This window comes from Chelonia mydas, chromosome 13 (assembly GCF_015237465.2).
Source record: "Chelonia mydas isolate rCheMyd1 chromosome 13, rCheMyd1.pri.v2, whole genome shotgun sequence".
In the NCBI taxonomy this organism is placed as follows: domain Eukaryota; kingdom Metazoa; phylum Chordata; order Testudines; family Cheloniidae; genus Chelonia; species Chelonia mydas.
Window position 1 is genome coordinate 39,318,583 of NC_051253.2, and position 17,843 is coordinate 39,336,425.

Below are 17,843 nucleotides of genomic sequence, written 5' to 3' on the forward strand. Positions count from 1 at the left end.
CCCACAATTGCCCAGTTCGAAAAATCCTGGATTAGAGCAAACAGTGGAACCAACTGTAGGTCCCAGCAGAGACACCAGTAGGTCCTGTACGGTGTAACCCCTTTAGCCCCTACTAGTTTACAGACACACAAACCCCGCAACCCCTGCCTGGTTTTTGCTCACCTCAGGAGAAGTTGGAGCCTATGGGTAGGACAGCAACGGTGCTGTTGTGCCTTTTATTAGGGTATTGTTTTTGGAAAGCACTGGCGCCCCTTGTGGCAAAACTAGTTGCTAGAAGTTCCTTGACACGTGAAAATGAAGTATGGTGACCAGATCCCGCCTCTAACTCTCCTAGGCTCCTCTGCAAATCCCTGTCACCAGAGCGTTTCTCTGTCCTTGTGCCCCCTTCCACTCCCCTCTCTGCACCCACACGCCGGCCAGAAAATGGGTTGGTTATTACATGGTGGCAGCCCCTCAGTGTCACACTGTGTCGCTCCAAGCACAGTAATACACCTCTGCGCCTGCCACCCTCACTCTGTGCAGGGCCAGCGCACTGGACTTTCTGTCTGGGGAGAGAACATAAGACCATAAGAACGTCCACACTGGCTCAGACCAAAGGTCCATCAAGCCCAGTATCCTGTTCTCTGACAGTGGCCAATGGCAGGTTCCCCAAAGGGAATGAACAGACAAGTTATCATCAAGTGATCCATGCCCTGTCACCCAATCCCAGCTTCTGGCAAACAGAGGCTAGGGACACCATCCCTGCCCATCCTGGCTAATAGCCATTGATGGACTTATCTTCCATGAATCTATCCAGCTCCCTTTTGAACCCCGTTATAGTACTAGCCTTCACAACACCCTCCGGCAAGGAGTTCTTGACAGTGCATTGCATGAAAAAATACTTTCTTGTGTTTGTTTTAAACCTACTACCTATTACTTTCATTTGGTGGCCCCTTGTTCTTGTATTATGAGAAGGAGTAAATAACACTTATTTACTTTCTCTATACCACTCATGATTGTATAGACCTTTATCATATCCCCCCTTAGTCGCCTCTTTTCCAAGCTGAAAAGTCCCAGTCTTATTAATCTCGCCTGGTACGGAAGCCATTCTATACCCCTAATCATTTTTGTTGCCCTTTTCTGAACCTTTTCCAATTCCAACAGATCTTTTTTGAGATGGGGCGACCAATCTGCACACAGTATTCAAGATGTGAGAGTACCATGGATTTATATAGAGGCAATATGATATTTTCTGTCTTATTATCGATCCCTTTCTTGATGATTCCCAACATTCTGATCACTTTTTTGACTGCCACTGCACATTGAGTGGATGATTTCAGAGAACTCTCCACAGTGACTCCAAGATCTCTTTCTTGAGTGGTAACAGCTAATTTACACCCCATCATTGTATATGTATAGTTGGGATTATGTTTTCCAATGTCCATTACTTTGCATTTATCAACATGAAATTTAATCTGCCATTTTGTTGCCCAGGCACCCAGTTTTGTGAAATCCTTTTGTAGCTCTGCCTGGGACTTAACTATCTTGAGTAGTTTTGTATCACCTGCAAATTTCGCCACCTCACTGTTTACCCCTTTTTCCAGATTCTTTATGAATATGTTAAATAGGACTGGGCCCAGTAGAGATCCCTAGGGGACATCACTATTTACCTCTCTCCATTCTGAAAACTGACCATTTATTCCTACCCTTTGTTTCCTATCTTTTAACTAGTTACCGATCTATAAGAGAACCTTCCCTCTTATCCCATGACAGCTTACTTTGCTTAAGAGCCTTTGGTGAGGGACCTTGTCAAAAGCTTTCTGAAAATCTACATACACTATACCCACTGGATCTCCTTTGTCCACGTGCTTGCTGACCCCCTCAAAGAATTCTACTAGATTGGTGAGGCATGATTTCCCTTTACAAAAGCCATGTTGACTATTTCCCAACAAATTATGTTCATCTGTCTGTCTGACAATTCTGTTCTTTACGATAACTTCAACCAATTTGCCCAGTACTGAAGTGGGGCTTACCGACCTGTAGTTGCCAGGGTCACCTCTGGAGCCCTTTTTAAAAACTGGCATCACATTAGCTACCCTCCAGTCATTTGGTACAGAAGCTGATTTAAATGATAGGTTACAGATGACAGTTAGTAGTCCTGCAATTTCACTTTTGAGTTCCTTCAGAACTCTTGGGTGAATACCATCAGGTTCTGGAGACTTATTACTGTTTAGTTCATCAATTTGTTCCAAAACCTTCTCTAATGACACCTCAATTTAGGACTGTTCCTCAGGTCTGTCATCCAAAAAGAATGGCTCAGGTTTGGGTATCTCCCTCACATCCTCAACCATGAAGGCCGATGCAAAGAATTCATTTAGTTTCTCCGCAATGGCCTTATCGTCTTTGGGTGCTCCTTTAGCATCTCAATTGTCCAGTGGCCCCACTGGTTGTTTAGCCGGCTTTCTGCTTCTGATGTATTTAGAAAAAAATTGCTATTATTTTTGGAGTCTTTGGCCAACTGTTCTTCAAATTCTTTTTTAGTCTTTCTAATTATATTTTTACACTTCATTTGCTAGAGTTTATGCTCTTTTCTATTTTCCTCATTAGGCTTTATCTTCCATTTTTTAAAGGATGCCTTTTTGCCTCTCACTGCTTCTTTTACTTTGTTGTTTAACCACAGTGGCTCTTTTTTGGTTCTCTTACTAGGTTTTTTTAATTGGGGTATACATTTAAGTTGAGCTTCCATTATGGTGTCTTTAAAAAGTTTCCACGAAATTTGCAGGGATTTTACTTTTTGTACTGTACCTTTTAATTTCTGTTTCACTAACCTCCTCATTTTTGTGTAGTTCCCCTTTCTGAAATTAAATGCTACAGTGTTGGGCAGCTGTGGAGTTTTCCCCACCACAGGGATGGTAAATTTAATTATATTATGGTCACTATTACCAAGCGGTCCTGCTATATTCACCTCTTGGACCTGATCCTGTGCTCCACTTAAGACTAAATCAAGAATTGCCTCCTCTCCTCTGGTGGGTTCCAGGACCAGCTGCTCCAAGAAGCAGTCATTTAAGGTGTCAAGAATCTTTATCTCAGCATCCCTTCCTGAGGTGATATGTACCCAGTCAATATGGAAGTAGTTGAAATCACCCATTATTATTATTGAGTTTTTATTTTAATAGCCTCTCTAACCTCCCTGAGCATTTCAGAGTCACTATCACCATCCTGGTCAGGTGGTCTGTAATATATCGCTACTGCTGTATTCTTACTTTTCAAGCATGGAATTACTATCCATAGAGATTCTATAGTACAATTTAGTTCATCAGTTAAGATTTTTACTTCATTTGATTTTACACTTTTTTTCACATATAATGCCACTCCCACACCAGCACGACCTGTTCTGTCCTTCTGATATATTTTGTACCCTCGTATTCCTGTGTCCCATTGATTTTCCTCATTCCACAAGGTTTCTGTGTTGCCTATTATATCAATATCCTCATTTAATACTAGGCGCTCTAGTTCACCCATCTTATTATTTAGACTTCTAGCATTGGTACATAAGCATTTTAAAAACTTGTCATTTTTTGGCTGTCCCCTATTGCATGATGTACTTGAATGAGACTTTTTTTCATTTGACTTTTTCTCATCAGATCCCCCCTGTATTTTATCATTTTCCATCCTCTCCTCCTTATTAGGACATAGGGAATCTCCATTTATAGATCCTCCCCTAAGGGATGTTTGAACCACGTGCTCCTCCACACCTGTCGGCTTTCCCCCAGCCCTTAGTTTAAAAACTGTTCTACGACCTTTTTAATTTTAAGTGCCAGCAATCTGGTTCCATTTTGGTTTAGGTGGAACCCGTCTTTCCTGTATAGGCTCCCCCTCTCCTAAAAGCTTCCCCAGTTCCTAATAAATCTAACCCCCGCCTCCCTACACCATCGTCTCATCCATGTGTTGAGACTCTGCAGTTCTGCCTGTCTGACTGGCCCTGTGCGTGGAACTGGGAGCATCTCAGAGAATGCTACCATGGAGGTTCTGGACGTGAATCTCTTACCTAGAAGCCTAAATCTGACCTCCAGGACCTCTCTCCTCTCCTTCCCTATGTTGCTGGTACCTACATGTACCATGACCACCGGCTCCTCCCCAGCACTGTACATACATCTATCTAGATGTATGGAGAGATCCACAACCTTCGCACCAGGCACCATGCCGTTCTCCCGGTCATCACAAACCCAGCTATCTATGTCTCTAATGACTGAATTGCCCACCTGTCTCTTCCCAATAACTGGAGTTCCCTCCTCGGAGAAGTATCCTCAGTGTGAGAGGATACCACAACATCATCTGGGAGGAGGGTCCCAACTATGGATCATTTCCCTCTGCTCCAGCTGGATGTTCTCCTTCCCTGAGGCTTTCATCCTCCTCAACAGCACAGAGGCTGTCAGACTGGGGGTGGGACCATTCTACTGTGACCTGGAAAGTCTCATCTTGTACCTCTCTGTCTCCCTCAGCTCCTCCAGCTCAGCCACCCTGGTCTCCAAAGTCCATATGCCATGTCTGAGGGCCAGGAGCTCCTTGCACCGAATGCATACATACACCACCAGCCCATAGGGCAGGTAATCAGACATGCTGCAATAAACTGGATAGCTCCTGCTCTGTTGCTGGACTTCTGCCTGCATTCTCTTTTTACTCCTGCAGCTGGTTCCCTTGTTGGTGCTTTGTTTTTATCAATCGGTGTTTTGACCTTTTAGAGCAAAGAATGTTAGGTGTATCTAGCCCCTGCTCACACTCTCCCTGTAAACTCCCTTGCCAAACTCCCCTTTTCGCTAGCTCCTCTGGTCACTTAGGAGCGGCTTTTTAAAGCCCTGTTCTGCCTGAGTAACCCCACCCCCTGGTTAAGGGTTGATTGGATGCCTCGTCAAGAAGCTCCTAACTCTCAGTATCACCTAGCAGGCCGCTAGGCTCAGCACACACATGGTCAGAACATGGTCCTCCAAACAAACAGACCACACAGTATATTTCAGTCAAGCAGCAAGCACGCCACAAACACTGCAGACAACAAACTTACCCCAAGGGTCCTACAATCACTCCTCCTTCACCTGGAGAACTCCCTTGCCAAACTCCCCTGTTAGCTGCTCCTGATCACTGGCTCCATTTCAGAGTCCCCTCCAGATCAGTGCTGGAAGCCAGGTCTATGAGTCTTTGAACTATGAACCCAGGCCTTTGGCTGGGGAGTAACCAGAATATCCACTCTCTTATCACAGAGGGGTGAGAGCAGGTGAGGTTCCACCCAGCTCCCTCCGAAGCTCCTGCAGAGACCGGCTGCTGGATCTCCGCACTGCCTGGGCCACCTGGGAAAGAGATTTTGGCACCAAATTCACCCTTACAAGCCCTTAGGGGCCAATCACTCCATTGCTCCCAACCCCAACCCCTGTCCCAACTGCCGACAGGATACTAATCTGAATCAGTGAACTGGGGCAGGAAACCTCACTCACTCACTCACTCAGAGCAAACACTGGGAAGGCAGCTGCAATCCAGTGTGACAGCAGGGTGAGGTTTTCAGGGAGGCTGGGACACAAATGTACTGGACCCCAGACCCAGCTAGGACGACCTGGCAGGTGTAGAGGAAAATCTCCCACCTTAGGCCCTTAAAACAAAAAAAAACCTTGTGTCTCTTGTGTCAAAGCTGCTGCCTGCCAGGATAACCCACAGAGCTGCAGAGTGACCTGCACAAGCATGACTGTCTCTTCTCTGCAGGGAGGCAGCCCGAGGATGGGCTGGTGTGAAGGGCAGAAACTGGGGGTGTTCAAAGGAAGGCAGAGAGCGTGAGGCAGAAGAATATGGTCCTTTGTATTAGTTTTCTACCACAGCACTGCCCCTAAGTGGCAAAGTGCATGCATTGACAGTAAACATTGGCTGATAATAGGGCTCTCAAGAGATTTTTAAAAAAATCAAGATTAATTGTGTGATTAATTGTGCTTTTAAACAACAACAGACAGCCATGTATTTAAATATTTTTGGATGTTGTCTACATTTTCAAATATATTGTTTTCAATTTCAAACAGAATACAATGTCTACAGTGCTCACTTTATATTTGTATTACAAATATTTGCACTAAAAAAACAAAAGAAATAGTATGAGGTGAATTGGAAAATACCATTACTTTTGTTCATAATTTTTACAATGCAAATATTTGTAATAAAAATAATATAAAGTGAGCACTGTAGACATTGTATTCTGTTTGAAATTGAAAACAATATATTTGAAAATGTAGAAAAACATCCAAAAAATTTAATACATTTCAATTGGTATTCCACTGCTTAACAGTGTGATTAAAACAGTGAGTAATCGCAATTTTTAACCTCAATTAATTTTTTTACTTAATCATTAGAGTTAACTGCAATTAATTGACAGCCCTGCACATATATTATACCCCTTCCCCCACCCTGTGTCTGTCTTACCTGTTTAGACCAGTGCCTCTCAAACTTTTGTATTGCTGACCCTCTTTCACACAGCAGGCCTCTGAGTGCAACACCCACTTATAAATTAAAAGCACATTTTTATATTTAACACTATTATAAATGGTGGAAGCCAAGCGGGGTTTGGGGGTGCAGGCTGACAGCTTACAACCCCACATAATAACCTTACGACCCCCTGAGGGGTCAGAACCCCCAGTACGAGAACCCCTGATTTAGGCATTTTGCTTCATGGTCTCCTTGTATGTCTCCACCTGTTGTTTCTTGCCTTGCGCCTGGGGCAAGGAATGGGGGGGGGGGGGGGGGGGGGCGGTTGGTTCCGTCTTTGTACAGCACCTAGCACAATAGGATTCTAGTCAATGACTGGGGTCTTCTGGGTGCTAGCATAACACAAATAAATAATAAGAATCAATATCTAGCTAGCCATTTGTGTACGGTTTGGTTTGGGGAGGAGTTACTTAATTTTTATTTCCTAGACAGATTACGCAGCTCCATTCATTCATTCCTGGTTTCCTGAGCTGATGGTGAATTTTGTTCTGTGACCTGCCCAGTGCATCCTGCAATCCTAGGCGGGAGCAGAAAGAGGCGATGCAGGCTGGAGGACGGACTAGATGGGGGAGGAGGGCTTGTGTGCTGCTGGTTTGTGTGAGAGACAGATGTCTGTTCCAGGTCCAGGCCTTGCAGAATTCCTACCCTTCATCCCCGAGTCGCTCCCAGGAACCAGCGATTCCTGCCACAGCCCCCGGGTTTTTTTTGCTGAGCTCCCCTGCCGATCCGTGTCACTGTGTCTCTCACGGCGCAGTAATAGGTCGCGGAGTCGCTCAGTTCGCTGGACGGTTTCCACAGGTGGAAGGATTTGTGCTTTTTATCGTGGGTGGCATCGAACCCTTTTCTGATCCCTTCATCCGAGTCCTCCCTTCCCAGGTCCCTCAGGAGGAGCCGGGGGGGCTGGCTGGGGAACTGCACGTACCAGAAGAGAGAGGGAGAAACAGCCTCATAGGTGCAGTTAACAACCACAGATTCTCCTCGGGAGATCAGGACGCTGCCTTTGGTTTGGGTGACTGAGTCTCCATTGCTCTGTCCTGCGGGGGTGGAGGGGGGAAGAAAATAACGTATTGCGTGCACTTAAATGTAATAGCAACAAAATAGATACACAGTATATACATAGAGACATAATAGCAACTCGATACACAAGTAAATGTACACATAACAGACACATATATAATGGAAACATGATAAATATATAGAGATAAAATAGTTTCATTGAGATAGAATAGAAACATAAGAGAAATAATAAGCACATTATGGATACATTCATATATAATAGAAAGACAATAGATACAGATATAAACATATTAGGTACATTCAGATATAATAATAACACCAATATAAAGTAACGTAACAGAAATAGTACATAGAAACATATTAGATACAGGGAGGCACAATAAATACATAATACGGGCGCTCAGATAAAATAAATACCATTGATGGAGAGAGACGTGATACAAACATACTGTACATACATTCACATATAATAGAAATTTAATAGGTAAGAGAAGACATAGGAATATCCTATTTAAAATCCGTTCTAATAGAAATACAGTAGGTGCAGACATAACGTATACATAGTAGATGCACCCAGATATAATGGAAATACAATACATGCGTAACACAGACATACTACATAAGCACAGATATAATGTATTATAATGCCATGTATAATACAGACATATAAGCGCAGATATAATAAGCACCCACACGATTTGAGGCACTGTCAATATCGTATTATGCGGACAGGGTTAGCAGCTGGAAGAATACAATGGGAACAGGATGAGGAATGGAAGCACTCACTTAGAACAGACAGCGTCAGCACAGCTGTGACCCAAGATAAAGGCATCCTTGGGTCTTCCCAGAATATGGGACCGAGAGCGAGATGGTGTCACCCACAGCAAGAACGAGTTTCTCTTTGATCGTCGTTCTGCAGAGAAGAGAAGGGAAGAATAATAACTTTGCCCCTCAGATGATGCTTTAGAAGGGCCTATTGTGTCTCTTTGGTGCAGCGCCTCTCTTCCTGCGCCGGAGTGAATGCCGCGACTCTCTAAAGCGCCTCCGAACCGGTGCGGCCAGAGATGGAAGCTGTCTGAAAGGTTACCGGGGTGGTGGAGGGACCGTGGTGGGAGAGGAGGGAACTCACCGGCCAGAAAAATACCTTGTTGTTTGTTTTATTGTCCGAGGCAACATCGCTCCCAAGTGGCAAAAATAATTTCACTGTTAGAAAATTTTAGTAGCAGAAACAATTCGGGCTTGTCTATACTGGCAAGTTTTGTCACCAAAAATTGCCTTTTGGCAACAAAACAGTGACAGCGTACACACTGCAACAGGACTTTTCTAGAAAAAAAGACCAAGTTTGGCAACAAAAAACTTCCACCCCTGTGACAGGTTTCAGAGTAGCAGCCGTGTTAGTCTGTATTCGCAAAAAGAAAAGGAGTACTTGTGGCACCTTAGAGACTAACCAATTTATTTGCGCATCAGCTTTCGTGAGCTACAGCTCACTTCATCCCATGCAATGTGAGAGACTTTTGTCTTTTCCCTCCCTTTATTGTCAACAAACAGCCAGTGTAGACACCATACCTGTTTTTTTCAATTTTATTGGCCTTCAGAAAGTGTCCCACAATTCCCATGCTGCCGCTCTGGTCAGCGATTTTAACTCCGCTGCCCTGCTGCCAACCTGCCCCTCCCCCTTGCAAGCCCCAGGGATTTTAAATCCCATTTCCTGCTTGCTGGCTCAGCGTGGAGAGGTGTCCTGGCGTCTTCGCAGGTGAGCATGGCTGGCTATCACGCCTAAGGCGCTCCCGCTGGGACCAAGGTTGCTGTTGGAGCTGATCAGTGTATGGGGAGAGGAGTCTGTTCAGTCGCAGCTGCAAGAGACCCCTAGGAATCGGGACACATATGGGCAGGTTTCTCGAGGCTTGTGCGAAAAGGGCTATGATCCGGACACGCAGCAGTGCAGAGCGAAGACAAAGGAGCTGAGGCAGGCCTACCATAAGGCGAGGGAGGCGAACCATCGCTCTGGAGGGGCACCTAAGAGCTGCTGCTTCTGTAAGGAGCTGAATGCCATCCTCGGTGGTGAATTTCCACAGAGATTAACTCTCTCTGAATCCTCTGAGACCGCCTCTCCCGGACATGCTGAGACAGTTTGGAGGCTCAGTTAAAGAACACACAGAGAGAGACAGACCGACAGACAGAGAGAAGTAGTTTCTCTAGGGGTCGCTCACAGTCACAGGTACAGCGAAAGCATCACTGGATGGTTAATTTTCTTCACTCAGAAGATAACTCTCTCTTCTGGGTTGCAGCTGTAGTTTAAGAGCTCCCCTCTCGCTGACTTTCACCTGGTCCAGACACAGGGAAAAGCCTGATCCTTGCAGAGGAGCCAAGACACACAGGGTTTGGTGGAACTAGGAGGGTACCAATTCCTGGCTCAGCCATTGTGCTGATTGTTGTTTTACTTGAGTAAGATTTCACATTTTCCGGTATCTCTCTGTGCATCCTGTCCCCCTGCGTTCTCCCGTTGTCTCTCCCTGGCTCTTGCAAGCACAGAACAGAAGGGGGATTGTTGGCAAGAGGGAATTTATCCCTAAGCTCCCTTCGAAGTTTCGCACCCACTGAATTAATTCTCTTGTTGGTTTTCTCTCCCAGTGGCCCCAGGCAGAGCCGAGATCTAGCAGCCAAGCCCCGCAGAAGCTTTGGAGAGAGCCGAACTGAATCTCACCTGCCTCTGCACCTCAATCTCGACCCCGGGAAGCCAAGAGGTAAAATAGACCCATGTGTTATCCAGACCACAGAGAGCATTCCTGCTTGTACTGCAGCGCCCTCCGGCGGCACAATCCGCGAACTGTAGTGAGAGGCAGCTCAGAAATCTTTTTACAGAGACTTTCCCAGGTGAGTTACTCCCTGAGCCCTGGTCTACACTAGGACTTTAGGTCGAATTTAGCAGCGTTAAATCAACGTAAACCTGCACCCGTCCACACAATGGAGCCCTTTTTTTCCACTTAAAAGGCTCTTAAAATCGATTCCCTTACTCCACCCCCAACAAGGGGATTAATGCTTAAATCGGCCTTGCCGGATCGAATTTGGGGTACTGTGGACACAATTTGATGGTATTGGCCTCCAGGAGCTACCCCAGAGTGCTCCACTGTGACCTCTCTGGACAGCACTCTCAACTCAGATGCACTGGCCAGGTAGACAGGAAAAGAACCATGAACGTTTGAATCTCATTTCCTGTTTGGCCAGCGTGGCAAGCTGCAGGTGACCATGCAGAGCTCATCAGCAGAGGTGACCCTGTTGGAGTCCCAGAATCACAAAAGAGCTCCAGCATGGACTGAACGGGAGGTACGGGATCTGGTCGCTGTATGGGGAGAGGAATCAGTGCTATCAGAACTCCGTTCCAGTTTTCGAAATTTCAAAACCTTTGTCAAAATCTCCCAGGGCATGAAGGACAGAGGCCATAACAGGGACCCGAAGCAGTGCCGCGTGAAACTGAAGGAGCTGAGGCAAGCCTACCAGAAAACCAGAGAGGCAAACGGCCACTCCGGGTCAGAGCCCCAAACATGCCGCTTCTATGATGAGCTGCATGCCATTTTAGGGGGTTCAGCCACCACTACCCCAGCCATGTTGTTTGACTCCTTCAATGGAGATGCAGGCAACATGGAAGCAGGTGTTGGGGACGAAGAAGATGATGAGGAGGAGGTTGTAGATAGGTCAGAGCAAGCAAGCGGAGAAACCGGTTTTTGTGACAGCCAGGAACTGTTTCTCACTCTGGACCTGGAGCCAGTACCCCCTGAACCCACCCAAGGCTGCCTCCTGGGCCTGGCAGGTGGAGAAGGGACCTCCGGTGAGTGTACCTTTTAAAATACTATACATGGTTTAAAAGCAAGCATGTGAAAGGATTAATTTGCCCTGGCATTCGCGGCTCTCCTGGATGTATTCCCAAAGCCTTTGCAAAAGGTTTCTGGGGAGGGCAGCCTTATTGCGTCCTCCATGGACACTTTACCACTTTACCACTCCAGGACACTTTACCACTCCAGGCCAGTAGCACGTACTCGGGAATCATTGTAGAACAAAGCATTGCAGTGTATGTTTGCTGGCGTTCAAACAACATCCATTCTTTATCTCTCTGTGTTATCCTCAGGAGAGTGAGATATCACTCATGGTCACATAGTTGAAATAGGCTGCTTTTCTTCAGGGGACACTCAGAGGTGCCCGTTCCTGCTGGGCTGTTTGCCTGTGGCTGAACAGAAATGTTCCCCGCTGTTAGCCACGGGGAGGGGGGAGGGTTGAGGGGGTAGCCACGCGGTGGGGGGAGGCAAAATGAGACCTTGTAATGAAAGCACATGTGCTATGTATGTAATGTTAACAGCAAGTTTACCCTGAAAGAGTGTAGCCATTGTTTTATAAAATGTGTCTTTTTAAATACCGCTGTCCCTTCTTTTTTCCTCCACCAGCTGCATGTGTTTCAATTATCACAGGATCTTCTCCTTCCCAGAGGCTAGTGAATATTAGAAAGAAAAAAAAATGCACTCGTGATGAAATGTTCTCTGAGCTCATGCTGTCCTCCCACACTGACAGAGCACAGATGAAAGCGTGGAGGCAAATAATGTCAGAGTGCAGGAAAGCACAAGATGACCGGGAGGAGAGGTGGCGGGCTGAAGAGAGTAAGTGACGGGCTGAAGACAGGACTGAAGCTCAAATGTGGCGGCAGCGTGATGAGAGGAGGCAGGATTCAATGCTGAGACTGCTGGAGGATCAAACCAATATGCTCCAGTGTATGGGTGAGCTGCAGCAAAGGCAGCTGGAGCACAGACTGCCACTACAGCCCCTGTGTAACCAACCACCCTCCTCCCCAAGTTCCATAGCCTTCTCACCCATATGCCCAAGAACGCAGTGGGGGGGCCTCCGGCCAACCAGCCACTCCACCACAGAGGATTGCCCAAAAAACAGAAGGCTGGCATTCAATAAATTTTAAAGTTGTAAACTTTTAAAGTGCTGTGTGGCACTTTCCTTCCCTCCTCCACCACCCCTCCTGGGCTACCTTGGTAGTCATCCTCCTATTTGTGTGATGAATGAATAAAGAATGCATGAATGTGAAGCAACAATGACTTTATTGCCTCTGCAAGTGGTGATCGAAGGGAGGAGAGGAGGGTGGTTAGCTTACAGGGAAGTAGAGTGAACCAATGGGAGGGGGTTTCATCAAGGAGAAACAAACAGAACTTTCACACCATAGCCTGTCCAGTCATGAAACTGGTTTTCAAAGCTTCTCTGATGCGTACCGCACCCTCCTGTGCTCTTTTAACCTCCCTGGTGTCTGGCTGAGTGTAACCAGCAGCCAGGCGATTTGCCTCAACCTCCCACCCCGCCATAAACGTCTCCCCCTTACTCTCACAGATATTGTGGAGCACACAGCAAGCAGTAATAACAGTGGGAATATTGGTTTTGCTGAGGTCTAACCGAGTCAGTAAACTACGCCAGCGCGCTTTTAAACATCCAAATGCACATTCTACCACCATTCTGCACTTGCTCAGCCTGTAGTTGAACAGCTCCTGACTACTGTCCAGGCTGCCTGTGTACGGCTTCATGAGCCATGGCATTAAGGGGTGGGCTGGGTCCCCAAGGATAACTAGTGGCATTTCAACATCCCCAACAGTTGTTTTCTGGTCTGGGAATAAAGTCCCTTCCTGCAGCTTTTGAAACAGACCAGAGTTCCTGAAGATGCAAGCGTCATGTACCGTTCCCGGCCATCCCACGTTGATGTTGGTGAAACGTCCCTTTGATCCACCAGAGCTTGCAGCACTATTGAAAAGGACCCCTTGCGGTTTATGTACTTTCCGGCTTGGTGCTCTGGTGCCAAGATAGGGATATGAGTTCCGTCTATGGCCCCACCACAGTTAGGGAATCCCATTGCAGCAAAGCCATCCACTATGACCTGCACATTTCCCAGGGACACTACCCTTGATATCAGCAGATCTTTGATTGCGTGGGCTACTTGCATCACAGCAGCCCCCACAGTAGATTTGCCCACTCCAAATTGATTCCCAACTGACCTGTAGCTGTCTGGCATTGCAAGCTTCCACAGGGCTATCGCCACTCGCTTCTCAACTGTGAGAGCTGCTCTCATCTTGGTATTCATGCGCTTCAGATCAGGGGAAAGCAAGTCACAAAGTTCCATGAAAGTACCCTTATGCATGCGAAAGTTTCGCAGCCACTGGGAATCGTCCCAGACCTGCAACACTATGCGGTCCCACCAGTCTGTGCTTGTTTCCCGAGCCCAGAGTCGGCGTTCCACCACATGAACCTGCCCCATTAGCACCATGATGCATGCATTGGCAGGGCCCATGCTTTCAGAGAAATCTGTGTCCATGTCCTGATCACTCACGTGACCGCGCTGACGTTGCCTCCTCACCCGGTATCGCTCTGCCAGGTTCTGGTGCTGCATATACTGCTGGATAATGCGTGTGGTGTTTAATGTGCTCCTAATTGCCAAAGTGAGCTGAGTGGGCTCCATGCTTGCCTTGGTATGGCGTCCACAGAGAAAAAAGTCACGGAACGATTGTCTGCCATTGCTCTGACGGAGGGAGGGGTGACTGACGACATGGCTTACAGGGTTGGCTTACAGGGAATTAAAATCAGCAAAGGGGGTGGCTTTACATCAAGGAGTATTTCAGGCAGGACTTCACGGAGGGTTCCAATAAGAAATGGTGCACCTAAGTAATTGTTCTTATTGGAACAAGCAGGTTGGTCTGGCCTCTGATTGATACATGGCTAGATTTACCTTGCTGCACCTTCTCTGTGAGTGACTGCAGTGTGACCTAGAGGAATGAGTCCCCTAGATGCAGCGGGGGGCGGGGGGGCGAGCAAATGAGTACAAAACAAATCTGGTCTATTTCTTCTTTTGATCCACTCCATCTATATTTTACATCTTTGGCTGGCAGCAGACGGTGCAGAAGGACTGCAAGCCATCCACATCTCATGGCTGCTCAGCAGAAGATGGTACAATAGGACTGCTAGCCATCCTCATCTCTTGCCTGCCCGGCAGAAGATAGTACAATAGGACTGCTAGCAATCCGTATCGCCTGCCTGCTCACTATAAGATGGTTCAATAGGACTGACTGCAGGACTAAAGAGAATGACCTGGTCAAGTCACTTCTAATGTAGTCCCTGCACCCATGTCTGGCCAGGAGCACCTCGGACATGACGATGATGGCTACCAGTCCTACTGTACCGTCTGCTGCCACAAGGCAATGGGTTGCTGCTGCTGTGTAGCAATGCAGTACCACGTCTGCCAGCACCCAGGAGACATACGGTGACGGTTACCTGAGCGGGCTCCATGCTTGCCGTGGTATGGCGTCTGCACAGGTAACTCAAGAAAAAAGGTGCGAAACGGTTGTCTGCTGCTGCTTTCACGGAGGGAGGGAGGGAACGGGGGCCTGATGGTATGTACCCAGAACCACCCACAAAAATGTTTTAGCCCCATCGGGCATTGGGATCTCAACCCAGAATTCCAATAGGCATCCGAGACTGCGGGAACTGTGGGATAGCTACCCACAGTGCAATGCTCTGGAAGTCGATGCTTGCCTCGGTACTGTGGAAGCACTCCGCCGAGTTAATGCACTTAATGCACTTAGAGCATTTTCTGTGGGGGCACACACACTCAAATATATAAAAGCGATTTCTAAAAAAACGACTTCTATAAATTCGACCTAATTTCATAGAGTAGACATACCCTTAAAAATTCCCTGACCAATTGGAAAAGGCAGGAACTACCAGGCTGTTTAGTGAAATTTTATTAATTTATACTCAATATGCCCTGTAAGGGGGAAATTCCTTTGCAGAATAGTATTTGCTAAACTTGACAGTCATTTTTTTCTAGTAATATTTGTGTCTCACAATTGTAATTCGAGGATGGTGTTATATCTATCATCTATCTACCTCTCATCTCTCCCTCTCTCTGTCTTTATCTAATCTAACCAGACAAGGTGGGTGTGGTAATCTCTTTTATTGGGCCAACTTCTGTGGGTCTCTCTCTCACCAGCAGAAGTTGGTCCTCTGCATTGCACCCCACAATGTTTTATGAAAATATGCTTATGAGTGTAAATATAACTGAAATATGCTTTATGCAAAAGGTCTCTTGGAAGCGATCATTACAAAGCTTGTGCTCTACTGAGTGTGTTCATCCCATTTGTTGGCGTGTGTTATTTCTATGTCTGGCGTTAGGTGAATAAGACATAAACTTGTATCACTGATGTCAACATGTTAAGTGGAAGCCATTAAGGGTGCTTCAGAATCAAGCATCCTGTCAATGGCTCTGTTTACTTGCAAACCTTCCGGGGTACATGGGGGCCAGCCCAGAAAGAATGGAGACTAGGGATCTCACAGGACATGCGACCATGTCACATAATACTGGAATCCATCTTAAATCTGGTACTTTTCCATTTAGAAGGAAGGTTGGGGACCCAGAGAGACAAAGGATTCCTGCCTTGTGGCAAAGCTATAAAAGGGGGTGGAGCAGAACAAGAGGGGTGGCCAGTCATGAGAAAGCCCCTGCTTTTCACCTAAAATGCCTGCTGGCGCTAACAAGGTCTGTACCAGGGGAAAGGATTGGGCCCAGACTAGGAAAGGAAGACTTTCACTAATCTGTGAAAGAAGCTTGTTGGAACATCTCCAAGGGTGAGATTTTACCTGTAAACAGTTTCTTAATGTATTAGGCTTAGACTTGCGTGTTTTTGCCTTATTTTGTTTGGTGACTTACTTTGTTCTGTCTTTTATTACTTTAAATCACTTAAATCCTACTTTTTATACTAAATAAAATCATTTTTGTTTATTAATTAACCTAGAGTAAGCGATTAATACCTGGGGGAGCAAACAGCTGTGCATATCTCTCTATCAGTGTTATAGAGGGCAGGCAATTTATGAGTTTACCCTGTGTAAGCTTTATACAGAGTAAAATGGATTTATTTGGGGTTTGGATCCCATTGGGAGCTGGGTGTCTGGGTGCTGGAGATAGGTGACCTGCTGAGCAGTTTTTGGTTAAAGTCTGCAGCTTTGGGGGTGTGGTTCAGACCCTGGGTCTGTGTTTGCAGCAGTCTGGCATGTCTGGCTCAAGGCAGGGTTCTGGAGTCCCAAGCTGTCATAAATAAAAAGGGAAGGGTAAACACCTTTAAAATCCCTCCTGGCCAGAGGAAAAACCCTTTCACCTGTAAAGGGTTAAGAAGCTAGGATAACCTTGGTGGCACCTGACCAAAATGACCAATGAGGAGACAAGATACTTTCAAAGCTGGAGGGGCGGGGGGAGAAACAAAGGTTCTGTGTGTGTGTGTGATGCTTTTGCCAGGAACAGAACAGGAATGGAGTCTTAGAACTTAGTAAGTAATCTAGCTAGATAGGCTTTTGATTCTGTTTGGTTTAAATGGCTGAGAAAATAAGCTGTGCTGAATGGAATGTATATTCCTGTTTTTGTATCTTTTTGTAACTTAAGGTTTTGCCTAGATGGATTCTCTATGTTTTGAATATGATTACCCTGTAAGGTATTTACCATCCTGATTTTACAGAGGTGATTCTTTTACTTTTTTTCTTTAATTAAAATTCTTCTTTTACGAATCTGATTGCTTTTTCATTGTTCTTAAGATCCAAGGGTTTGGGTCTGTGCTCACCTATGCAACTTGGTGAGGATTTTTATCAAGCCTTCCCCAGGAAAGGGGGTGTAAGGTTTGGGGAGGATTTTGGGGGAAAAGATGTTTCCAAGCGGGCTCTTTTCCTGTTATATATCTGTTAGATGCTTGGTGGTGGCAGCAATAAAGTCCAAGGACAAAAGGTAAAATAGTTTGTACCTTGGGGAAGTTTTAACCTAAGCTGGTAAAAATAAGCTTAGGGGGTTTTCATGCAGGTCCCCACATCTGTACCCTAGAGTTCAGAGTGGGGAAGGAACCTTGACACAAGCTGTTAGGGAAAATAGGCTCAAAGGTAAATTCAGCACATCAGGTGACAGTCCCAAGGGAGTCTCTGTGACCGACCCCACCACAGGTCCAATAAAAGAGATTACCTCATCCACCTTGTCAGCCTAATAACCTCCAACCAACGCAACTGCAATGCTGAATGTATCTATCTGTCTATATCAAAATACCTCCCTTGCAGATGTAATGGGAAGGGTTTGTTTATTTATTTGCATTGTTTTATCTTTTACTGTGCTTCATAGATCTCTCTCCAGGGGATATTCTTAGACTTTTCCAGAGGATCAAATCTCACCAGTCACTTAGGTAAATAGGAGTACCGAGACCTTGGTACATTTGGCTCCAGTGTTTTATTAATCTCTTGTCTTCCCTCACAGCCTCTCTTCTCCCTCCCCC

At 46.1% G+C, this 17,843-nt stretch overlaps 1 gene segment (V, D, J or C); it reads right to left on the reverse strand.

Moving 5' to 3' along the window:
- Positions 1–7,114: 7,114 nt before the first annotated feature.
- LOC119563595 lies at positions 7,115–8,562 on the reverse strand. The segment is given in 2 exon segments: positions 7,115–7,529; positions 8,299–8,562. Coding segments are annotated over 2 exon segments (432 nt in total).
- Positions 8,563–17,843: the final 9,281 nt, after the last annotated feature.